General features: G+C 44.8%; 1 protein-coding gene across 2 annotated transcripts in view; it reads left to right on the top strand.

Annotated features, from left to right (window-relative positions):
- Positions 1–4,287: 4,287 nt before the first annotated feature.
- The window catches only part of ZDHHC9 (zinc finger DHHC-type containing 9), a 39,097-nt gene continuing 17,604 nt past the window's right edge, over positions 4,288–25,780 (top strand). Inside the window, exons 1-5 of one of the 2 annotated variants that reach the window (XM_003262311.4) lie at positions 4,288–4,526; positions 4,882–4,949; positions 6,138–6,439; positions 19,485–19,645; positions 24,831–24,989. In XM_003262311.4, coding sequence (XP_003262359.1) covers positions 6,273–6,439; positions 19,485–19,645; positions 24,831–24,989 — 487 coding nt within the window. In that variant the 5' untranslated portion in view covers positions 4,288–4,526; positions 4,882–4,949; positions 6,138–6,272. The remainder of the gene's footprint in view (positions 4,527–4,881; positions 4,950–6,137; positions 6,440–19,484; positions 19,646–24,830; positions 24,990–25,780) is intronic. The other variant, XM_030806575.1, reaches the window with a different exon arrangement.

The raw sequence follows: 25,780 nt of genomic DNA, 5'->3' as shown, positions 1-25,780 counted from the left end.
TTCATGCAAAAATATCTTTTTTGTTTGTTTTTGAGACGGAGTCTTGCTCTGTCGCCCAGGCTGGAGTGCAGTGGCGCAATCTCAGCCCACTGCAACCTTTGTCTCCCGGGTTGAAGCGATTCTTGTGCCTCAGCTTCCCAAGTAGCTGGGATTATAGGCACCTGCCACCAAGCCCAGCCAATTTTTGTGTTTTTATTAGAGTTGGGGTTTCGCCATGATGGTCAGGCTGGTCTTGAACTGCTGACCTCAGGTGATCCACCCGCCTCAGCCCCCCAGAGTTCTGGGATTACAAGCGTGAGCCACCGCACCTGGCCATGCGAGGACGTCTTTAAGGTGCAGCTCAGTTCCCAAGAGAAGCCAACAATCTTCAGCTTCACAGGGCTGTGAACATAGGAGGTGCTCAGTGAAAGCAATCCCATTTACCTTTTGCCTGTTGAAACAGATAATATGGCAGGAATGTCAATGATTTACTTGAGAAGATGAGGCTAAGGATCAGCCATTCTACTAGAACAAGATTACTATCCAGGCTTTCCCCAGTCCCGGGTGGGGTAGGGGACTGGGAAACCCAGTCAGATAAGGATTCAATTCAGTGATGAATTTAGAGGTTATGAAAACGTGGTGGTACATGGATGACAAGGACGCTATACAGTGAAGAATGGGTCTCATTTTTTCTACGTCTCTACCCCAGTCAGCAGGGTGGCTAAGGGAGGGAGGTGGGAGGGGGCAGTAATGGAGACGTCGTTGTAACATACAGCATTGACTGTGTCTCTCTTCCATGCCAGACAGTTAGCACAAAATTCCCTTCATAACTCTATGAAATAGGTATTAGCTTTATTTTACAGATGAAGAAATAGTCTCAGAAAGGATAAATTACTTGCCACAGGTTATACAAGCTATTACGTAGCAGAGCCAGGATTTGAACCTAGGCCTGCCTGGCCATAAGGCTTATGTGCTTTCTGAGCTACCTACCATCCTGGCTCTTCTATGTCAGTGATAGCAGCCCAGGCCTCAGAGAAGCAGACGTTGCTTAAGAATACTAGCTCATCATGCGTGGGTAGGGCATTCCGTGGTTCATTCTTTTGTTCATCAGTTCGTTCTACACACACATATATTTATATCCAGAAAGCAGAAAGAGGTGTGCAAGTCAGAGAGGTGGGGTGGAAAGGGCCGTGTGTGTGGGGAGGAGGGCAAAGTGACATGACAAGTTTGAGGCTACAGAAAATAGAGAATAAAGGAGCTATCATGAGCTCAAAAGCAGGATGGGGGCTGATGCTTTATGTCTGCTCCTGGATGTAGTACTGAATGGGTCTCCGGGTGGTTACAGAAGACAGTCTTTGAAGAAACACTAACAGGAAAGCTTCAACCCAGTGGTGGCACTCAGGATCAAACAGCACATTACACCTACACCTACACACGCCTACATACACACACACACACACACACAAACACACACACACACACGAAGCATAAATGTGGAGACAGGTATTTTTAAACAAATACTCCAGAACATACATGATAACACAAGGAGCTGTCTTATAAATTGGAAGGCTATACCTTGATTTTTGTGGTGTTTCTAGTGCTCATCACACGACTATAACCCCTTTTCTTCTCTTTCTCTCTCTCTCTCCCTCAGACGGAATCTCGCTCTGTCGTCCAGGCTGGAGTGCAGTGGAGCGATCTGGGCTCATTGCAACCTCCGCCTCCCAGGTTCAAGTGATTCTCATGCTCAGCCTCCTGAGTAGCTGGGATTACAGGCGCCTGCCACGAAGCCTGGCTAGAGACAGGGTTTCACCATGTTGGCCAGGCTGGTCTCAAACTCCTGTCCTCAAGTGATCTGCCCGCCTTCGCCTCCCATAGTGCTGGGATTACAGACGTGAGCCACTGCGCCCGGCCTATAACCTCTTTTCAAAAGAGCCAACAGTGACTTGGATGTAAAAAGTGGGAAGTCTGTTGAAAAGAGAAGAAAAAAGAATAGGAAAAAACAGTCTCAGTTTATAGTCAAAATTTAGTTGTGTGTGTGTATTGACTTTAAGGATTATATAAAATGATGTAACTACATAGAAGGAAGTACTATGGGATGTTTGTCCACATAAATTTTCCTTATTTTTCTTTGAGTGTTGAGCATAAATAATAACAGATTGTAATAAAACAAGCCTGACTGACATAGCCACTTAATCCCAGAGGGAATGTGACCCAGAGCAGGGAGGGGCAGAGCTCAGGAATGTGTCACCATGACACATCGATTCCAGGACTCCTCAGGCTTCACCTGCACCTGAGCTATGGACAAAATATGTTTGAGTGCTACAGAGGCTTATTTTTCACTGCTCCATAGTCAGAAGGATGGCAGCTGGGGTGACCATACTATTCCTAATAGCATCTGATATACATAGGCTTGGAAATCCAGAGAGCTGATGAGGTTTAGGGAAGTTCTTCTCCCTCCCATACCAAGTGTGTGCAATACCAGCACCCTCCATAATTCAAAGCGGGAGAATTGAAGGCAATGATACTGATCGTACACTTCATGAGGAATAAACTGATGATTATAATCAGCATGAGTGCTAAGGAACAATGGAAGCTTTATAAAGACAAATCTTCCTTTGCAAATTAATTACAACACATCTCAGAATTACCTAGTGTTTTTTAAATCCTTTAAAAATTTTGAAGGGTGCCATGAAAGTGTCCAATGTAGTTATTATGTATGTAGCTTTTTGTTTCATATTGTGTGGGACACATATACTGTAAAGGAAAAACAGTTCTTGTCCATGTATGTGGTCCTTTAACTAACATACAACTGCCTTAGGAAGAGCTTTGGCAGTCTCTTCTGTACTAATTCCAAATACCAAATTTCTAAAACTTTGAAATTTTTATCACACTTAGGAAAACCTAGGCTGGTAATGTAGGCATTCTCCTCCAATCTTCAACCTTTTCTCTCATTTCCTCTTACACTTGGAAAGGAGATGGAGATGCCACCTTCAACCTTTTCTCATATTTCATCTTATATTTGGAAGGCAGGAGCCACACTGGTGAAAACAGACCTAGTGTCTTTTGAAGTCATCCTATAATATAATACTGTGGTTCTCAATTGTTTCCCCGCTTCAATCTCAAACTTTTTTTTTTTTTTAAGACAGGATCTCTCTGTGTCACCCAGGCTGGAGTGCAATGGCATGATCTTGGCTCACTGCAATCTTCACCTCCTGGGTTCAAGCGATCCACCTGCCTCAGCCTCCCTAGTAGCTGGGACTACAGGCAAGTCCCACCGCTCCTGGCTAACTTTTGTATTTCTAGTAGAGACAGGTTTTGCCATGTTGGCCGGGCTGGTCTTGAACTCCTGACCTCAGGTGATCCAGCCACCTCGGCCTCCCAAAGTGTTGGGATTACAGGCGTGAGCCACCGCGCCCAGCCCAATCGCAAACTTTTAATGCATGCAACTCACTCGGATCAGTAGCAGTGGCTCATGGTGGCAGTAATGCAGAGCTGGGTGGCAGAAGGAAAGAATCAATCTGGTTGGTGGGTGGGAATTCTGCCTTGGATTCTCCCCTTAATTATAATAAGCTTTCCAAACCGAATAAAAATTTACAACCTTTTTGGCAATCTTTACTTCATTACCTGCCTGGAAAAATTTATGTCCTCAGTGGAGTTTCTTTAACTCCATTAATGTCAATTAGTTGTTTTAGGTGCTGCAAAATGATAATATGTTCTTGGGGACATTTATCCTTTACAACATGCTTTTTATGCTTGTTTGTGTGTTTTGATTTGAAAGCCTTAGAGATGCAGGCTAGGGTGACTGGGACAGATATGGGGTCCCTGGCTACCGAATGAGACTTGGGAGGCAGAGGACTTGTTTTTATGCCGATAAAGAGTAAAATCTCAAGTTGCGGTTGATTTTAAAATGCAAGTAGGCTGCCCACGGCAGACCTAGTTTGGGGTGAGCACCCGGATCTGTGAGCTAGTGTTGCTTCAGCATCTCACTCTATGTGTGTGTGTGTGTGTGTGTGTGCGCGCGGGCGCGCGCGCGCGCGCGTGTATGTGTAGGCTGGTTCCACCCTTCGCTGTCCCATCGGCACTACCCTTAACCTCCGTCTCTGCATAACTATATTAATAGAAGGCAACACTTCACATACTGGCGCTCAGACCCCAAAGAGAGGCTGGCAGTGGCTTGGCAGGTGGGCATGCAGCAGGGAGATGGGTGGAGGAGTGGGCGGAGGCATCGTCGAGTGGCGTTCGGCAAAACCAATGGCAGTTCGGGATAGGGGCGGCCGGGGCGGAGGCGCCGAGGCCGATCGGCCAATAGAGGGCGAGCAACTACTGGAGCGACCTGGTGACGTGAGGAGCGTTCCATTTGGCCAGTGGTGGGCGGTTGCCACAGCTGGTTTAGGGCCCCGACCACTGGGGCCCCTTGTCAGGAGGAGACAGCCTCCCGGCCCGGGGAGGAGAAGTCGCTGCCACCTTTGGCTGCCGACGCGATTCCCTGGGACGGTCCGTTTCCTGCCGTCAGCTGCCGGCCGAGTTGGGTCTGCGTGGTTCAGGTAACGAGGGGTGGGGGCGGGGGTCTCCCGGGCTCGGCTGCAGGGTGGGCTGCCTCCCCTTCCGCGGCGCCTGGACGCGGGGACGTCGGCACCGCCCTTCTCAACTCGGCAGCCGCCGAGCCCCTGGCCCGGGGTGACTACACGTGGCGGGGCGTGTGTGAGTGTGTACGAGCGTGTGGCTGCGTGTGCGTGTGGATGTGGCGCGCGTCCCAACCTGCCTGGGGCGGTGGTCCGCGGCGTGGTGGAGTCAGGGCGGGCCTCGAGAGGCCGCGCCCGCGGCCCGGCCCCGGCCACCGGCCCCCCGCTGGGGAGCCGGTCGCTGCTTCCCGACGGATTTTGATCTTTGTTCTTCCAGGCCGGCTCCCCCTTCCTGGTCTCCCTTCTCCCGCTGGGGCGGTTTATCGGGAGGAGATTGTCTTCCAGGTTAGTTTTACACAAAGGACGGGTTCTCTGCACCTCTGGGCCCCCCTCCTCTTCCCTGAGCCTTCTACCTTCTCGTTTCCCTGCTCCGCTCCTAGGCTGTTTTTGGACCTTTGCCCTCTCCAGCCCAGGAATGATCTCGAGTTGGCTGTTTCTCCCTCCGTCCGTCGGGCTGCAGGCTTCCGCCTCAGTCCTGCCAGCGTGGGGCATGTGGTGTCGGTAAATAGAGGCCACAGCACCACACCTGAGCGGAGGAGAAGGGTGGCAGAGGCTGAGAAAGTCTGGGCCTGGGAATTCAGGATGCTGAATAGAGATGGTACTTAGCACATGTCCCAGAAAGCGCCCTTGTGACTTTTCTTAGCTGCTGCCATTCCCCACCCCCCAACCAGCCATCAGCAGTCACCAACCATTCCAGAATCTCTCCTGCTTAAGTCAGCCTTTCACCTACAGGTCTCTGATGTGGTTTCATTAAGATTCCCACAAATGTTAGGCTAGACCAGCCAGATTGTTTCATTTCCCGGACTCAGGAAGTTGCAGAGGGTTTGATGAGGGCAAATCTGTTTTGTGTAAATACAATGCACGTATGTGCACAGAGCGTCCAGAACCTCCTGGCCCTGCCAGAGGGTGACTTGTTCCCTGCTGTGATTCATGTTTGAGTGGCTAATTGAAGAAAGAAGGTGAAGTGGAGGAAGGGAGGGAGGCTTTATAAGGACAGAAACTCTACTATTATTTTTAGAGTCCTTTTAAAGATGTTGAAAGAATATTGTGGCATAGTGAACATGCCCTTGACTGGAAGTTAGCAGTATCAGCATTACTGCTGTATGGCCCTGGATAAGTTATTTCCTCTCTCTGGTCCTCAGTTTACTCATTTACAAAACAAAGTATTAATAATTGGCACGATCACCTATAAAATCCTCTCTAGTTCCAAGGTTCTGTGATGATCAGATCTTCAGCATTAGTTTGGAAGCATAGAGGCTTATTTGAGAAGAAATACTAGCCTCTTTCCTTTTTTGAGAACCTTTAATCATACCTTCTTTTAGAGAACAAACACGAATTGGAAATAAACTTTTCCCACTTCCCCGTCCCCACCCCTTCAGTCAGTTTTCAACTTTCTGTCTCTGGGAAAGGAGGGTTGAACTGTATTTTCTTATTATTGCCTCATTTTTTTTTTCTTTTTCTGCTTTTTCTTAGGGCTAGCAATTGGACTTTTGATGATGTTTGACCCAGCGGCAGGAATAGCAGGCAACGTGATTTCAAAGCTGGGCTCAGCCTCTGTTTCTTCTCTCCTGTAATCGCAAAACCCATTTTGGAGCAGGAATTCCAATCATGTCTGTGATGGTGGTGAGGAAGAAGGTGACACGGAAATGGGAGAAACTCCCAGGCAGGAACACCTTTTGCTGTGATGGCCGCGTCATGATGGCCCGGCAGAAGGGCATTTTCTACCTGACCCTTTTCCTCATCCTGGGGACATGTACGCTCTTCTTCGCCTTTGAGTGAGTTTTGGTTGAGTAGAGTTGCCTGATTATGGTTACTTTGGGTCCAGGGGAAGAACCTGCTCTCTGGGGAGTTTGGGGCTGGTCCTTGGATGACTTTAACGTCCTCTTGAGCAATGTCTGTAGAGATGCCAGCTGAATTCATTGCTTCGTGGTCATCACAGAGTATGTGCTTCCTAAAAAGACCAATACCTTTGATACCAATTTTGTAGTACTGATTTGGGGCTGTCCTTGATAGACTTGGGAAATAAGGAAGTTTGTCTTAATTACTCACCTCTCCCTTTTAGTGGTCTCCTTAGAAGCCAAATGACAGATGGCCTCCCCTGCACACAAACCTAAGGGCACCCCTCATTGTTACGTCACTCAGCAATCCTCACCTATTTTGTTATTCTGGGTCCTGTTTCCTTAAGGCTCAGCTCTCAGCTAGCTGTTACAGTGAAAAGCCAACTGAGTTGGGAACCTATGGATTAGTTACAGCCTCAGCTGGACCACATACTAGTTGTATGCGTGGCACATACGTGCTTATTAGAAGTGAGTTGCTCTTTCCCTCAAAATCACTCAACGTAAACAACTCTATATTCTGTGTATGCCTGGTACCAGCCTTGGAGTGATTTCTTTTCTGTGGTGTAATACCTCGTACTCGAGCCACTGTTTGAAGTCTGTGTAGGTCTCGTCTCTAGGGGAGGTGGCCGGCTGGATTCTAGGGCACTGTGGCGTGTCTCCTGGGTGTGCTGAGAATGCTCTACACTCCAGGGATGAGAGCATTGCTAATTGTTTTGGGATTACTGTGAGGATGCCTTTGAGAGCCAAGAGGTGTGTGTGTGGACTGTAAGTCACACCTGAGGTGAGCGTGCTGTGGTGTATGTACATGGGTGACCTGGAAATGGAGGGCTCATGCTGGGGTGTGGCCATGGGAGGTAGGAGGGGGCACCTTGGCCAGCCTAGTGGGGAAGTAAAATGAACTCTGGTCCCTTGGGGCTCATTTTTGTCCTTCTGTCAGGGCTTCAGGCTTTCCCAGTGCACCCAGAGTGATTTTTGGGCTGCTTTGCCAGACTTTTGGGTGGTTGCAGCAGGCTTGAGTAACAGCAGGGGGAGGGGGACCCAGTTTGTAACGGGGCTGGGAAAGTAAGGTCAGAGGAACTCTTTGTTAAAGGTCCTTTTGCTGCTGCCGCCGCTACTGCTGACTTTGTGAAGTGTTTAGCGAAGTCAGGCAGGTTGCTGAAGCCTTCTTATTTGATTTCCAGTTTGAGTTTCCTGAATGAGTGTGTGTGTGTGCATGTGTGCACGCACGTGCTTGTGTGTGGTACCAGTGAGCATGTGTAGTCAGGCAGGCATAAGCCCCTAGCATTAAAAATTGTTTTTCCTTCTCCTCACCCTTCTCTCCAAGTCTTCCTTGCCTCGTTCCTGCCCTGCTGCTTCTTGGAAGTGCAAAGCTGACCTCTGTTCTTTATCGTTCTTCCTCTCTTTTTCTCTTTTTGTCCCCACCCCCACACCCAGGTTAAATTTTTATTATTGCAACTATTCCAAACAGAGATGAGCCTTGTTCCCAGGCTTTGAGTTAGTTGGTAGTTCTGGGCCCAGGAAACCTCTGGTTTGACTGGCCAGGGGTACTTGAAATTTCGAGCTATTGCCATTTGTCCCCTTTTGTATCTGGAAGCCAGCAGAACAATCTGATTGGAATCTGTTCCACTGAGGCCCCTGCAGGCCTCTGAAGAAAACCGCTGGTGGGATGAAGCTTCTAATTAGCCAAGTTACCGTTTGACAGAGGCAGGTTGAGTTTTCTACCATGATGACTTCCCCCCTCCCCCAGGTTATTTCTTGCATTTTGAAGGGTGAGGTTATTTGTAAAACTTACTTGAGTACCAGCTGTCTGTGTGAAAGACTAAATATTTTTGAAGATAGGGCTGGAGGAGGGAGTAGTGGGAAGAAGAGGGGAGAAGGAAGTAAATGTGTTAGCAGAGGAGTGGAGTGGGGAGGTGGAAATGTGACCACAGAGGAGAGGACCCTGGTGATGAATACTTTGTACTGAGAATGGCGGAATTTGTGTTTTTGAACGTGCGTGCTTGTGTATGTGTGTGTGTCTGCCATATACAGACACATAGACACTTTAGGTGGTGGCTGCCTTGTGCCTAGCCAGTGACAGGTTGTACAAGGTACACCAGCATGCATCTGAGGAATGAAATCTCCTTCTGGTCGGCCTTTTTCTTTGGCGTCTATAATTTCCTGTCCACCACATAGTGGGGGCAGGGTTTGGGGAGCAGAACATGGGCTGCTTTGTTAGTATTAGGACTTAGCACAGTGGCTCGTGCCTGTAATCCCAGCACTTGGGGAGGCCGAGGCAGGCAGATCACTTGAGGTCAGGAGTTCAAGACCAGCCTGGCCAACATGGTGAAACCCCCGTCTCTACTAAAAATACAAAAATTAGCCCCGTGTGGATGTTGTGCGCCTGTAGTCCCAGCTACTCGGAAGGCTGAGGCAGGAGAATCCCTTGCACCTGGGAAGTGGAGGTTGCAGTGAGCTGAGATCCTAGCCTGGATGACAGAGTGAGACTCTGTCTTAAAAAAAATAAAAATAAAAAAATAAAAAGAACTTAGTGAGGCCTCAGGAAATCAGTTGATCTAGCCTCCTGCCTTCAGGCAGGTGAGGGTGTCTGAATAGACAAATGGTGATCTATTTTCATTCTTACATTGTCTAGGAGTAGAGACTCCACATCCTCTGGCTGCTGCATTTTTGCCTTGTGGGAAGATAGTCCAAATCTTGAGGCACATCTGGAGCTGCATTTTAGTAGCAGGGTCCTGCTTGCAGCAGGTGCTTAGGAACCAGTGTGAGTTGATTTATAGCTGCCTGCAGCACAGCTCTGGGCCAGCCAGATGGCTTGAGAAGGCTGGTCAGGCATGTGGGTGCCCCTTAATGAAAAACGCATAACGTTAGCAGTGCTGGCAGATGTCCTTTTATTTTTGGATTATGCCTTTACATATCTTCTAGAAGACTTTTCAAATGAGTGACCTGTAATTTTCAGTGGACAGATAGTAGATTGAATACATAAAACAAAAAAAAGTTGTCCATCCTGGGGCCAGTTAGCTCTGTATTGTTAGAGTGTTTCTTTTTTTAAATTTTTTTAAATTTTTTATTTATTTTTTGAGACAGGGCCTTGCCCCATCGCCCAGGCTGGAGTGCAGTGGCATGATCTCTGCTTTTGCAACCTCTGCCTCCCGGGTTCAAGCACTTCTCCTGCCTCAGCCTCCCGAGTAGCTGGGATTACAGACATCTGCCAAATACAAATAATTTTTGTATTTTCAGTAGAGACAGGGTTTCACCATGTTGGCCAGGCTTGTCTCAAACTCCTGACCTCAAGTGATCCACCTGCCTCAGCCTCCCCAAGTGCTAGGATTACAGGCATGAGTCACTGCGCCCGGCCTGTTAGAGGTGTTTCTGAAGAAGCCGGGGGATCTCTCTCAGGCCCGCTGTCACAGAGTAGAAATTTGGCCAAATATTCACTAAGCCTCTTGCAACTCCAAGAACCTGAAATTCTGTATAACTCTGTGTCTGTCTGGAAGACTCAAATACACACAAAAGGAGATTATAGATTACCAGTAGGTTGCTATATTTAAATATAATTGTATTCATGGTACACTTATTTAGGTTTAAAAGCAGAGTGAAAAATGGTATAATGCTTAAAGAAAAAGGATTTTCTAATTAATTCTTAGGGTGAGGTATTTAAGAAATGTCAGTGTGTATTGCCAGTTTCAGCTTTGAGCACATGAACAATTTTCAGTTCTTTCTGCTCAAGCTCTATCCAGTTTGTGCGATGAACACATAGCTACCAGCTTGGCCTGAAGTGTCAGGACACTGTAGCAGAATGACACTGACAACTTAGGAGCCATCCAGCTACTGAAAGGCTATCGTGGTATTCAGTCAAATTCAACTTCCTGATAAAGTGTGATCCTGGAGAAGGGAACAAGTGCACTGTCTCCTGGAATTGGCTTCCAGCTTTCTGTTTTAGCTTTCTGACCTGGCCACTAGTGGGGTCAAGGTCCTCAGACTTCTCTTGTGGCAAGAATGACTGTGAGACTCTTGACCCCTGAAGCAGAAGCAGTTTGCTGCTATAATCAGTGCTTATGGTCTCACTGTGTCCTGTGTATATGAAGGAAATCTTATCAAGGCACTGTCGGACCAGGTTCTGTCAGATTGGTCCCCATTAGAGCTTTTGATGTATGTATTGGCAGAAGAGTCATTGAATTGGATGAACTGAAAACAGCTTTGTAACACTGCTTAGTAATCAATAGTAATCAATACAAAAAATACAAAAAAATACTTTTCTAGCCTATCCAAATTCTACCCCTCTTTCAAATTCTTTCTTGAGTCTTTCTTCATGAAAACTTTCCAGTAATTTCTGCATTCATTGGGCTAATTGTACACACTGCTCATTTAACAAATAATCACATGACATTTCTTATAGTTTGGAGCTATATGGTGATTACACTTCTCACTGTTGTTGTCCCCCGCAGCTAGTCTCTTTCAAGGTCAGAGACTATGTTCAATGGCTGCGTAGCCCCCACAGTGCTCTCTACCATGCCTTACATAGAGTAGATGGCCAATAAGTGTTGCTGAATTAAAACATTCTGGATGTACTTAAAATTTAACAATCTTGACCCACAGAATCATAGGATGGTAGATCTGGGAAGGGCCTTGGAGACTATCTCCATCCTTGTGTAGATGAGGAAACCAGGCCCACAGAAGTGAGGTTCCTTCATCAAGATGAGTTGGCCAGCCAACGTCTCTATACTGACTCAGGGCTTTTTCTTCTAATTTCGACCTTTCATCTCATTGTTCATTGTTACCCTTTGGCTATGGAATCCTGAAGACATTCAAACACACATGCTTTAGTAAAGTGTACATAGTACCAAATACTAGGCCAGCATATTCCGGATTCTTGCGAGCTAGTGTGTGTGTTACCCAGTGGTGTCTAGGCTCTTTGGGTCTCTCAAGCTTATGCTCCTAGAAAATGAAGGCATCTTTGCAGAGAACTGATGGTATTGCAGCATGGCATTTCTGGTAGCCTTGCAGGGACAGGGAAGCCTATCAGGAGCTTTGTGAGTTAACGAGGGATCATTACTGCTGTGGCCACTCTTGGTCCCTGCTGCCAAGATGAGGATGGCTTGGAGAAAAATCGAGCAATGTGTGCTCTGTACATTGTTACTTAGTGAGTTATCCTGATGAAAGGGGCAGCATGGGCTGGGCGCAGTGGCTCATGCCTGTAATCCCAGCACTTTGGGATGCTGAGGCAAGTGGATCACTTGAGGTCAGGAGTTCAAGACCAGCCGGGCCAACATGGTGAAACCCTGTCTCTACTAAAAGTACAAAAAGTCAGCTGGGCTTGGTGGTGCACACCTGTATTCCCAGCTACTTGGGAGGCTGAGGCAGGAGAATCACTTGAACCCGGGAGGCGGAGGTTGCAGTGAGCCGAGATTGTGCCATTGCACTCCAGCCTGGGCAACAAAACAAGAACAAAACTCCGTCTAAATAAATAAATAAAATAAAAAAAAGAAAGAGGAGGCGTGTCTGGCAGACAGGTGAAATAGAAAACGCAGACCTGAATATATGAACTTACTAGGTTTGAGGAGACACAAGACTATGTAGACCAAAGCCAAACTTTGACATGCCAGAATGTTAGTGCCCACAGTGACAAGGTCCAGGTTCCTGAAGAGCATCCTTATGTGAGATTGGGAAGAGGAAAAAGTGACTGTATTGTGCTCTGTAACCAAGAGTGCATTCTCTGGGGAATGACACTATGGAGATCAGTCTTGGCTTTATCTAGCTTCGGATTCTGTCTATGACTTGGCTAACCAAATGAGTTTTAGAAAGGCATAGTTGCCTCTTTGATATCAATCTGTTACAGTACTTAGCTAAACTTAACTTCCTGATAAAGTACGTTCCTTGAGAGAGAGTTCTTCCTAAGAGTTCCTTGGGTTGTATCTCCTGAACAGTTTGCTTTCTTTTTCTTTTCTTTTTCTTTTTTTTTTCTTTGAGACAGAGTTTCATTCTTGTTGCCCAGGCTGGAGTGCAATGGCGCGATCTCGGCTCACTGCAACCTCTGCCTCCCAGGTTCAAGCGATTCTCCTGCCTCAGCCTCCTGAGTAGCTGGGATTACAGGCATGCGCCACCACGCCTTGCTAATTTTGTATTTTTTAGTAGAGACAGGGTTTCTCCGTGTTGGCCAGGCTGGTCTCGAACTCCTGACCTCAGATGATCCGCCTGCCTCTGCCTCCCAAAGTGCTGGGATTACAGGCGTGAGCCACCGCACCTGGCGGCAGTTTGCTTTCTTTTAGTAATTCTTTTTTTTCCTCTTTTTTTTTTTTTTTTTTTTTTTGAGATAGGGTCTCCCTCTCTTGCCCAGGCTGGAGTGCAGTGGTGTGATCTTGGCTCACTGCATCCTCTGCCTCCTGGGCTTAAACAGTCCTCCCACCTCAGCCTCCCAAGTATCTGGGACTACAGGAGTGAGCCACTGTGCCTGACTAATTTTTGTATTTTTTGTAGAGACAGGATCTCACCATCTTGCCCAGGCTGGTCTTGAACTCCTGAGCTCAAGTGATCCAACAGCCTTGGCCTCCCAAAGTGCTGGGATTACAGGTGTGAGCCACCATGCCTGGCTTCTTTAATAATTCTTTATGGTTCTGTCATTCAGAATTTCTCTACATTTTCAGCCTCTATTACCTTTTGTGGTAATGAGTTTCACGTTGTCAGTCTCCACTGAATGCCTCTCCCATCTTTTGAGGATGAGTCTTAATTAAATATAGTGATCCTCTGTTTTGGGTAAAGCAAGCCCAGAGAACAGGGATGTTCCCCAACATGCTGACATCAGTTGAGATGTTATTGAGGGAAAGAAGAGACTCCTAAATCTTTCTCCTCAGAGATGCTGGAGCTGGTATTGTGCTTAAGAACAAAGGAGGTATCTTAGGCTATTTGCAGTAGCAAGAAGCTAGCTAATTCAGGGTAATTAATTAGTGGGATGTTTCTGGAATGGAGCGGGAAAGACAGGGGCCTTATGACGATGATTAGATAAGGCCAGTTAATGGAGAGCCTTGGAATACTGACCTGTGGAGTTTGGGGCATAATATAATAGGCAGCAGTGAATGGTTCTAAGTTCTCGAGCAGGGGTATATTGTAATTGAAATTTGAACTTTGTTATCATAACTGAAATTTGGAAACTACTGAGCGGGTTTGCCTGGATGGAGATTTTGATGAGAGGATGGCTTCTCACTTCAGAATTCAAAGTGTCCCTGTTTGGTTAATTTTCTTTATTGCTACTGGTGCAAAAGAGGGTTGTACATTTTTCCCTGACCTTCACATAGAAGTAAATCTGGAGGCTGATTGTAAATTATGTTTTTAGTGTTAAGGGAAACTTCCCCTCTCAGCAGACTCTGAGGGTCATCAGAAGAATCTTGAAACAATCTTATGGGTGGTTCTACATGTTTATTGTGTTCTAGAGGTAGTGTCTTAGTCTGTTCTGGCTGCTGTAAGAAACTACCATCGACTGGATGGCTTATAAACAACAGAAATTTGTGTCTGATAGTTCTGGAGGCTGGCAAGTACAAGATCAAGATGCCTGCAGGTTTGGTGACTGATGAAGGCCTGCTTTCTGGTTCATAGATGGCTGTCTTCTCTCTGTGTGTTCACATGGCCAAAGGGGCAAGGGAGCTTGCCAGGATTTCTTTTATAAGGATGCTAATCCCATTCATGAGGGTGGAGCCTTAGGTGACCTAATCACCCCCCAAAGGCCCCACCTCCAAAATCCATCACATTGGATGTTAAGATTTCAACATATGAATTTTGCAGGGATACAGACATTCAGTCAGTAGCAGGTAGGTAGTAAGAGGACAGATGGCCATCCATATCAGGGAGGTATTTTATAGCAAAGGCTTATTTCTCTCATGTGTGACCAAAGAGTATCATGGGGCTCTGATCCTTGGGCCTTCTTCCTTAAAGCCATACTTACCAGCTGCTACTGGAGCAGTTTCAAGCAGCCAGCAGCTCCCCGACAGAGCTCTTCCCTGACCACTTACAGCCCTTAGTGGCTGAGTCACCATTCTAACACTTGATTATCGGTCATCTTATTCTTTAGCTGTTTCATATGTCAGTTATGTTTTCCCCAACAAAATTAACTCCTATTTCCCTTGTTCTTCATTTGTTAGACCAACAAGTACTTGTTGGCTGACTGATTACATTGATAAAAGAACAAACAAACCAAAAAACATAGCAAGAAAGCTGTTAGGGAAACTTAGAAGCAGTGTATTGTACAGAAGCCAATCCAAGCTGCCAATCTGTAAGGCATAGCTCTCTGTCTAGATTCTTATCCATTCTACTCATGAATCTCTTCTGAGTGTTTTCATGTGAATCGAAGTCTGTGTCATTATCATCATCCCTGCAGTGAACTAGCATGCTAGGGATGGGGGATGGGACATGACACACGAGCCCAGCCTGGCACTGATGGTTACTGCTGGTCAGTACCACCATGCCGCCTGAGGGGACATGTGGGAGTCCAGTTGTCTAGTCCAGCTATGGTAGCCTGAGGACAGTCAAGAAGTCAGTAGAGGATAGTTTAAAATGATGATGTCTCTTCAGGTGGCAGAAATGAAGACTTAGTTGGGACATGGTTGCATTTATAAAATTCACAAGGGAGAAAAGGAACTCTAATCCCCAGGAAGGAGAAAGGCCTCTTGGTACTTTGAATACAGGAGAGTTCTGTTTTAAGAAGTATATGGATATTATTATTCCAAGGAGTGATATAGGGAGTTTCAAAAACAATTAGCTTATATTCGTGAATGACAGATCTGATCTAGTCTTTTTTTTTTTTTTTTTTGAGGTGGAGTCTTGCTCTGTCACCAGGCTGGAGTGTGGTGGTGCAATCTCAGCTCACTGCAACCTCTGCCTCATGGGTTCAAGCAATTCTCCTGTCTCAGCTTCCCGAGTAAGCTGGGATTACAGGTGCATGCCACCACGTCTGGCTTATTTATTTATTTATTTATTTATTTATTTATTTATTTATTTTTGAGATGGAGTCTTGCACTGTCGCGCAGGCTGGAGTGCAGTGGCACAATCTCTGATCACTGCAGGCTCCACCTCCCGGGTTCACGCCATTCTCCTGCCTCAGCCTCCCAAGTAGCTGGAACTACAGGCACCCGCCACCATGCCTGGCTGATTTTTTGTATTTTTAGTAGAGACGGGGTTTCACTGTGTTAGCCAGGATGGTCTTGATCTCCTGACCTTGTGATCCGCCTGCCTCAGCCTCCTAAAGTTCTGGGATTACAGGCGTGAGCCACCGCACCCGGCCTTATTTTTGTATTTTTAGTAGAGACGGGGTTTTGCCATGTTGGCCAGGATGGTCTTGAACTCCTGACCTCAGATGATCCACCTGCCTTGGCCTCCCAAAGTGCTGGGATTACAGGTGTGAGCCACTGTGCCTGGCTGATCTAGTCTTTATCTAAGACAAATTAGTGATGTTTGAGGATACTCTTGACTTTGGAGGTCTATACTGGGAATTACCACCAAACTTTCACGTAGCTTATTCTTGTCAGAGACAGACTTCCAGCTTATAGCAATTATGGGATTAGCCTAGGGTGATATTTTTGAAGTATTTTTTAAATTGACAAATATTTAATATAAATATATATATAAAGATAGATATACAAAGATATATATACAAAGATATATATATCTGGTATACAATATGATGTTTTGATACATGTATACATTTGGAATAGTTAAATCAAGCTAATTAACATATGTATTACCTTACATACTTATTTTTTTAATGGTGAGAACGCTTAAAATCTACTCTCCTAACAATTTTCTGGTATGCAATATAGTGTTATTAACCTTAGTCCCCATGTTGGGCAATAGATCTCATGAACTTATTCTTCCTTACTGAAATTTTATGTCCTTTGACAAACATCTTCCCAATCTTCCCTTCCCAATACCCCCGGTGGGGGTATTTTTTATCATAACTTTTGAAGACAAACACTATGGGTTGTAGTTCACAGTAGTCGAGCTGGCGCTCGAAGTTTCCCCTTACTCAGAGTAGAAAGGCCTGCTAGTCCCACATCTGGCTTCCCAGCCACACCCACTCACTAGAGACGACTGGCTGCCAATAGCCTCATCTCTGGTGGAGAACAATACAATAGGCCTGTTGTGTACTTGTTGACATACAGAGTGGATTGTTTTAGCAGGTGCAGAAGATGCTGTGTGTGGAGATTACAGAGACCTTTATCCTTGATGGCATAGCGTAATTCAAATCTAAGTTGTCCTTTGTCTGGCCTACAAGCAGGTGTTGGAACTGGACTTAGTTAAGCTCGGGTCCTTCTGTGCAGCAGGGCAGCATTAATTTAGAATTTTTTGCTGTTGCTCTACTCACTCTGTATGTTTTCCCTTTAATAAAAAAATTAAACTCTCTTTGGTGGCCAATCAGATACATCTGATTTTTTAAGGCTTTTGATTGGAGACTATACATCCAGGGCAGTTTGCGTCCTGGAGACATTACTTCTTTGTTTTCAAGAATGATCTTAGTGATGGGCAGTGGCCAGGAAGATTCCTATTTGCTGTTAGTGTGGTAATTTCATTTGGCTTGTTCATGAAATGAAGCCTCATGCTTCTCCTGCATCCTTTGAGTTCCTGATAAGTGGAGGTGATTTTTGCTTCTGAATTCTCTTTTTGGTTAATCTGTACCAGTGAAAAGGAGTAGTGGAAAATAGGGTAATCCACAAGCTAGTGATATGTAAGAACCTTAATTACCCTGAACTCAGCTGCCGGACCCTTCAGTTCTCCAGTTTTCCCCCAACCCTTGGCTTTTAGGAGAAGGAAGTAAATCATTTAAAAAGCAACTTAAGATGAAGGATTTTGTTAAAAATAAGCAAGCAAGCAAACACAAAAGTCACTAAAATCATCCTCCAGGTTCAGTACATATGTTCACCTTCATCAAAAACTGCTTAGTCTAATATAAAACTTGGCTCGTGTCCCCCCATGAAGTTGTGTGTGTGGCAGGGAGCTAGGGGAAGACCTCATGAGGGTTGTTCCGAAACTGCAGAGAATATATAACCGGGGGTTAAATGTTTGCTTTGAATGGCCAGCAGCTTGCTTACTCCCCATGCTGATGAGGTAAGCGTTTTTCTTAGCTTACTTTCTCTGCTCTCTCTGCTCCTTGCTCATCCACTTATAGTCTGCCTCCAAGTGAAAACTCTGTTTTCAAGGAGAAATGTGCCTCAGGAGGAGGAGGATAAAAATAGGTCAGCGATAACTCTCCTCACATATTCCTATTTATTTTGTTTGAAATTCAGTTCAGATCAACAAGTATTTATTGATAGCTTCTTTGTTCCCTTACTTGTATTAAAGCTCTGGAAGATACAGAATCATGGTGATAATGTTAATAGCTAACATTTTACTTAGTGTTTAGTATTTACTGTGTGTCAAGTGCAGTTCTAAGCACTTTAGTGTGTTTGATCCACACAATGACCTCATCAAGCACTGTTATTATCCTCATTTTATGGATAAGGAGACTGAAGTTAACTAAGTCACCCAGCTAGGAGCTGGTAGAGCCAGAATTCAAACCCGAGCATTCCCAGTCCAATAAGACTAGGTCCTTGCTCTTAGGAAGTCCAGTTGAGGGAGATGCCATCAACGTACTGAGAAATAGCTAGGAAATAATGCAAGGCTCTGGAAGTGAGGACCACAGGGAGTAGAGAAGAGAGAGATTAGTGCAGCTTAGCATAAGCCTTTTGGAGGAGGTAAGAATTCTCTAAGTCTCAGATTCTTCATCTATCAAATGGGTATAGTAGAATCTATTTCATAGATTTAGTGTGAGAATTGGATGGGATAATGTAGATGAAGAGCTTAGTGCAGTGCCTGTCTTATGGAGAGCCCTCAATAAATTATAGTTGCAGTGATGACAATGATGATATTGATGTCTCTGGCACCTGAAAGATGAGTAGAGTTGGGATATTCAGAGAGGAAGAGAAATAGCTTGCCAGATGCATTATGAGGAAAGAGGGGAGTGAACATGATGTTGGGAAGGGGTACTAAGGAGAAACGATTTTCTTAGATTTGCTAAAATTTTACTGAGGATTTTTGTGTCTGTGTTCATGAGGGATATTGGTCCTTCCTTCCTTCCTTCCTTCCTTCCTTCCTTCCTTCCTTCCTTTCCCTTCCTTCCTTTCTTCTTCCTTCCTTTCTTCTTTTTTATTTTTTCTTCCTTTCCTTCCTTTCTTCTTTTTTATTTTTTCTTCCTTTCCTTCCTTTCTTCTTTTTTATTTTTCACAGTTTCACTCTGTCCCCACGCTGGAGTGCAGTGGCGTGATCTCAGCTCACTGCAACCCCCACCTCCCAGGTTCAAGTGGTTCTCGTGCCTCAGCCTCCAGAGTAGCTGGGATTATGGGCGCCCGCCACCGCTCCCGTTAGTCATTAGTCACTTATTAGCTGAGCTAATTGAGGAGACCAGAGGAATGGATGTTGCAGAGTCAGTCAGCAGCCCTGAAGGTTTTCACTGGTCTTGAAGCATGCTGAGATACTCTCTGTCTGACACTGTGAACCTGCTTTCTGGTTGGTCCTCACCTTTTCTCCCTCTTCATCAAGCTCAGCTTGAATGCCAGATCAGTGGATATGAAAAGCCCTGGACATTCCCAGAGTGAGATCAACCTGTGTTGCTTAGAAATCCAGGTTCAGTTGCTTCCCTATTCTTAGCAGGTGTGAACCTTTCCTGAGGTAGAGGAAATGTAGCTCCCAGTGGATTGATAGCATAGACTGGACTTGGGGGTAAGAGAGTGTTCTCAAGAGTGTCTTCTGTATGTTATAGGTGGCAGCAGTCAATTATTTGTTGAGCTCCTACTATGGGTAAAGCCATATGTTAGGAGTTTTGGGTAATTCAAGAGAAGAAACGTGGTCCCTGCCCTTGAGGTGCTGCTGATTCTGTCATGGGGGCCAGATTGACATACTGGTAACAATTGGAGATTAATTTAGGGTAGGTATCATTAAATGCTGAATTGCCTGCTTTCTTCAGGTGCCGCTACCTGGCTGTTCAGCTGTCTCCTGCCATCCCTGTGTTTGCTGCCATGCTCTTCCTTTTCTCCATGGCTACCCTGTTGAGGACCAGCTTCAGTGACCCTGGAGTGATTCCTCGGGCGCTACCAGATGAAGCAGCTTTCATAGAAATGGAGATAGGTGAGTCTCCCAACCAGCTGGCAAGCTGCTGTGCAGTGGGTGGCCCTAATCAGTAAGAGAATGGAATCATAATAGTAGTTGCAGATTAATAATCACTTCTAGCCTTTTCTCTCTGAGATCCTGAATCTGAGATCATGACTACCCTGTGAATTTAGTAATGCAGGTGTAGCAACAGTCTAAAGTCATAGACTTCGTCCTTCACTGATTTGGTCACATTTCAGGAAGGATTTGTTACCAAGGTCCTGCTGTATTGTTCCCAGGAGGATGGTTTTTTACTTTTTTTGGGGAGGTGGTCACCAACACATTTTTTCTGAAGCAATGAAAGCACAGATTTATTTATTTATTTATTTATTTATTTATTTATTTATTTAGAAACAGAGTCTGGCTCTGTTACCAGGCTGAAATGCAGTGGCGTGATCTTGGCTCACTGCAACCTCTGACTCCCAGGTTTAAGTGATTCTCCTGCCTCAGCCTCCCGAGTAGCTGGGATTATAGGCACACCTACCATACCCAGCTAATTTTTGTATTTTTAGTAGAGATGGGGATTTCACCATGTTGACCAGGATGGTCTCAATCTCCTGACCTCATGATCCGCCCACCTTGGTCTCCAAAATTGCTGGGATTACAGGCATGAGCCACCACACCTGGCCAGCACAAATTTATTGAAACAAAAGTACACTCCACAGAGTGGGAGGGGGCTCGAGCCAAGTGGCTCAAGAGCCACTTTTTGGTTTTTTGATGAAAGCTGTAAACCTTCTCCCCATAAAAATGCTCTTATATGCATGTACATGTACACAATTTTGTATGTAATTTCAGGGATTCATAGATCTTCTGAAGCGCATTCATGTCCCCCGCAACCAAGAATTCCTGCTTTAGGCCGGGAGCTGTGGCTTACACCTGTAATCCCAGCACTTGGGGAGGCTGAGGTGGGCAGATCACTTGAGGTCAGGAGTTCAAGACTAGCCTGGCCAACATGGTGAAACCCTGTCTCTACTTAAAATACAAAAATTAGCCAGTCGTGGTGGCATGTGCCTGTAATCCCAGCTATTCGGGAGGCTGAGGCACGAGAATTGCTTGAACCTGGGAGGCAGAGGTTGCAGTGAGTATAGATTGTGCCACTGCACTCCAGCCTGGGCAACAGAGCAAGACTCTGTCTCAAAAAAACAAAACAAAACAAACAAACAAAAAACCCTGCTTTAGGGGAACATGCGATGTGAAAGGGGGCAGCTGTGGTGCTAGGAACCACTGAGAATTCTAGGAGGGGTAAAAGAAGCAATTGCAGGCTCAGTAGAGTGCAGACTGCAGCTCAGGATAAGGATCTTTGGTACAGAGATGAAGCGCTACATTATCTAGGAGCCAGGGTGGCTTCATGAATTGAAGCAGAACCATCCCAGGGCCAGAGGAGGAGATATCCTGGAATCTCACAGTGAGAAAGAAGACTATGATGCAAGTACTAGGAGGGAGTGGGAGCCCACCAGATCAACAGCAGTGCCTACCTAAATGGTTCTCAGGTTTGGTAGCCAGGTAGCTTGAGTCAGCATCCAAGCTAGACAGAGTAAGAAAATGGGACCCAGGACTTGTAAGACTAAGAAGCTGTGCCAGCAGAGCACCAATCTGTGGCTAGCCTTTAGTTCTTTGAGGGTGCTTTGAAGGCTTCCATGTATTTCTTTTTTCTTTTTCTTTCCTTCCCTCCCTCCCTCCCTCCCTCCCTCCTCCTTCCTTCCTTCCTTCCTTCCTTCCTTCCTTCCTTCCTTCCTTCCTTTCCTTCCTTCCTTCCTTTCTTCTTCCTTCCTTTCTTCTTTTTTATTTTTCCTTCCTTTCCTTCCTTTCTTCTTTTTTATTTTTCACAGTTTCACTCTGTCCCCACGCTGGAGTGCAGTGGCGTGATCTCAGCTCACTGCAACCCCCACCTCCCAGGTTCAAGTGGTTCTCGTGCTTCAGCCTCCAGAGTAGCTGGGATTACGGGCACCCGCCACCACTCCCAGCTAATTTTTGTATTTTTAGTAGAGACGGTGTTTCACCATATTGGCCAGGCTAGTCTTGAACTCCCGACCTCAAGTTGTCCTCTCTCCTTGGCCTTCCAAAGTTCTGGGATTATAGGCGTGAGCCACCTCTCCCGGCCCATGTATTTCTTTTGTTTATTTTAGCTGTGTTTTCCCTTAGGCTTCTTAATGGATTTCATTTTGAAAAATTCCAGCCTGTTTTAGTTGAGCTAAGGAGAAATGGGTTTGTGCACATGTGTGCTATAACTATTTGGGGGTGGGGTGAGGGTGGGGATAGTGGGAAGAGAGCAGAAGCGATGTGTGCTGGCACAGCTGGAGTTCTGGGGAGACCCGATAGAACTAGGAGTAGTTAGGAGCAAGATGGTGAGGAAGAGTTGTGAGTGCTGTTTTTTCTCTATCTGGGTTATTCTTTGCCAGTTCCCTTCCCATTCACATGTGGAGAAACTGAGGGTCAAGGCAGTACCTTTACTTGTCTCCTGCCTCTCACAGCAGGTTAACAAAGTTAGCTCTTTTCTGCCTGATCACTGGGCCTGGGGCTCAGACTCAAGCAGTCACATTGCGGCCTCTGCATTTAGCATGTTTCTCTCACTAGAGGAGTACATTTTTCAGTTCATATGTATGTTTATGTTAGCAAGTTTTTGTCATCTTATATTCAGTCCTGTACTGGGTATGCTGTGGGTGGGGGATGGGGAGAGAGGAAGTCTTGTGATACCCTTGCCTGATACGGCCTCCTGAGAAAGGTGAACCATGAACCCTGTCTCCCAGGTGCCCTCATGGAAAGCATATGCATAGAATATTAAGGTGGCATGCTGGTACTTATCCTCTAATGAATAGCTGTCCTCATCCTTTTAAGACTTGTGACACATTGTTATTGTTTGATTTCACAGCATCTACCCCACTCCACAAAAAAAGGAAAAATGTTCCATATGGCAGATATTTTTAAAATCAAAGTGAATTGAAAAATATTCTGTTTTTAGAATTATACTGCATGGTGAGGGTGCAATGAGACAGGCACTCTCATATGCTGCGGATGGGCAGGCATGCAAATTCATACGGTCTGTCTGGGAAACAGTTTGGCAACAAGTAATATGGACTTTAAAGGGTCATACCCTTTGACCCAGTAGTTCTACTTCTCTGAGGGTTTAGCTAAAGGAGATAAACAGATTTTTACAAATTACTGTAGAAGGATTTTTGGTGCATCGTTTTTTCTTTTCTTTTAAATATGAGTAGCTATTTTAATGCCGGCAACTTCATGTATTACTGCTTAGACTTCAACATTCTTTTCTTTATTCTTTCTGTTTTAGAAATTAATTTTAACACATGAGTATGTTCTTGGAAGGGAGGAGGGGACTAGGATTGAGGTGATGATAGAAGGGGATTTAAGCTTTTATCTGTAATGTTTTAAATTTTTACACGTAACATCACCTAAATAGTAAAAAATCCCAACAATATGGAATATTTAAATAAATCATAGTACACGTATATGATGGAATATTACCAGTAGTTATGTTTTAGAAAAAAATTAATAATGAGAAAATGTTCACAGCATATAATATTAAGTAAATACTTCATGGTACAAAACTGCATTTATAATATGATCTCAATTTTTTAAAAATTATGAATGTTTACCTGTTAATAGAAGATTAGAAGGAAATACGCCAAAAAATATAAATATCTCTGAGCTGAGAGACTGTCAGTGATTTTTATGTTTTCTTATTTATACTTTCTGGTTTTTTCCAAAAAAAAATTTTTTTTTGAGATGGAGTCTCGCTCGCTCTGTCACCCAGGCTGCCTCCCAGGTTCAAGCAATTCTCCTGCCTCAGCCTCCAGAGTAGCTGGGATTACAGATGCGTGCCACCATGCTTGGCTAATTTTTGTATTTTTAGTAGACACGGGGTTTTGCCATGTTGGCCAGACTGGTCTCGAACTCCTGATCTCAGGTGCTCCGCCTGCCTCAGCCTCCCAAAGTGCTGGGATTATAGGCATGAGCCACCATGCCTGGCCCTGTTCTGTTTTTTTCCAAAATTTTTACAATAAGCAAGCATTACTTTTATTTCAATAACTGTTTTTGTATTACCAGTCTTTTCACATGCATAAATTTTATGTTTGCAAGATAGTATTGTTTTATGCATATTGCTTTTTAACATACATTTTCATTTTGCCATATATGGTATTTTCCTGTTTTCACCATTCTTTCGTCTATATCATTTTTAATGGCTGCATAATATTCCATTCTATGCACATAACATAATTTACTTAACCAACCTCCTATTGTGACATTGAAGTTATTTTTAGTTTTTCACTATTAAAAGGAACTCTGTGACAAATATCCTTATGTAAACATCTTTCGTATATCTCATTATAATTTTGATAAGTTTCTAGAAGTAGACTTGATCAGTAAATGAATATACACGTTTAAAACTTTGGTAGCTAGCTGGGCACGGTGGCTCACACCTGTAATCCCAGCACTTTGGGAGGCTGAGACGGGTGGATCACTTGAGGTCTGGAGTTTGAGACCAGCCTGACAAACATGATAAAACCCCATCTCTATTAAAAATACAAAAATCAGCCAAGCATGGTGGTGGGCCCCTGTAATCTCAGCTACTCAGGAGGCTGAGACAGGAGAATCACTTGAACCCAGGAGGCGGAAGCTGCAGTGAGCCAAGACTGAGATCCCACCACTGCACTCCAGCCTGGGTGACAGAGCGAGACTTCATCTTAAAAGAAAAAAAAAGTTTAGTAGCAGCTGCCATATTGCTCACTGATAAGATCTAAGAATGACCTTTCCCCACCCTTGCTAACATGGGGTATTTTCATTCTTTGTAATGTTTTTTAATATGATAGGTAAAAACAGTATCTTTGTGCTTTAATTTTTATTTTTCTGATTATTAGTGAAATTGGATGTTTTCATTTAATGTATTTTTAGCTATTTTTTAATGAATGTTTTTCTTTGTAATCAGAAAAAAAAGCCTCGAAGAAACACTTTTTCATATGTATACAACAGAACTGCATGCACTTAGTGGAGTTTTATGGGCATATTCTGTGATGTTGAGTGTCTAGTCTATAAAAGACAGGGGGCTTAGGGAACCTTTGAATGCCCCTATTGGTTTTGGAGAGGTGGTGAGACTTTTGGGCTCAAATAATGGCTAGCTGTGATATTAACTGTCTTTATTGATTTACAGAAGCTACCAATGGTGCGGTGCCCCAGGGCCAGCGACCACCCCCTCGTATCAAGAATTTCCAGATAAACAACCAGATTGTGAAACTGAAATACTGTTATACATGCAAGATCTTCCGGCCTCCCCGGGCCTCCCATTGCAGCATCTGTGACAACTGTGTGGGTGAGTAAAACTACGGGGACATTGCCTAGGGAAAAGGCTGAGTTGAACAAGAAAGTCAGGGTGGTCACCAATTTTGGGAGGAGGGAAGATAGATTTAGATGAGAAATGAGCTAGATTTAGATAAGAAATTTAGATAGGCAACAAGCTCTTGAAAAACTGCAAATCAGCTGTACTTGTGTAGATCGAATCAAAATTTAAATATCCTCTAGCCTAAACTTTACAAAAACCTCTTTAGTAAATGGGAAAAATAAGCTTTACCTATTTTTGAAATTTAGATTTTCCTGTACTGAATTTTCATGTGGGACCCACCTTACATAGTGGGAGGAGACACCTAGTCCACTGGAGGGCAGCATTGAGGAAGGAAGGTCTGTCTAAGACGCAACCCAAGAAGAGGAAAGTTGCTAGCATTCATTGAGTTTCTACTACATATTGGGCACTGTGCTAAGTGATTTACCTTTCTCTCATTTAAGACTTGTAACAGCCCCATGAGATTGGTATTATCCGCATTTTACGGATGAGGAAATAGGTGAAGCACCAGTATGTAAGTTCACATAATTAGTATGAGATTAAGCTAGAGCAGGTCTGATTCCAAACTGCTTATTTCTTCTCTCTGCTGCTGCTGCAAGAGGGTCGGGTATATGTGTGTCTAATACAGTGGTCTGTGCTTCCATCCACATATATGTGGCTTTGTTGTAATCACTGCCTACTGTGTGCTAAACCCTGGCCAAGATGAGAAATGGGCCATAAGGATTCCTGTTGATAGGCCTATATGTGAAATTGCTTATATCATC

Source organism: Nomascus leucogenys, chromosome X (genome assembly GCF_006542625.1).
Source record: "Nomascus leucogenys isolate Asia chromosome X, Asia_NLE_v1, whole genome shotgun sequence".
Lineage (NCBI taxonomy): Eukaryota > Metazoa > Chordata > Mammalia > Primates > Hylobatidae > Nomascus > Nomascus leucogenys.
This window is presented reverse-complemented; position numbering and strand designations above follow the sequence as displayed.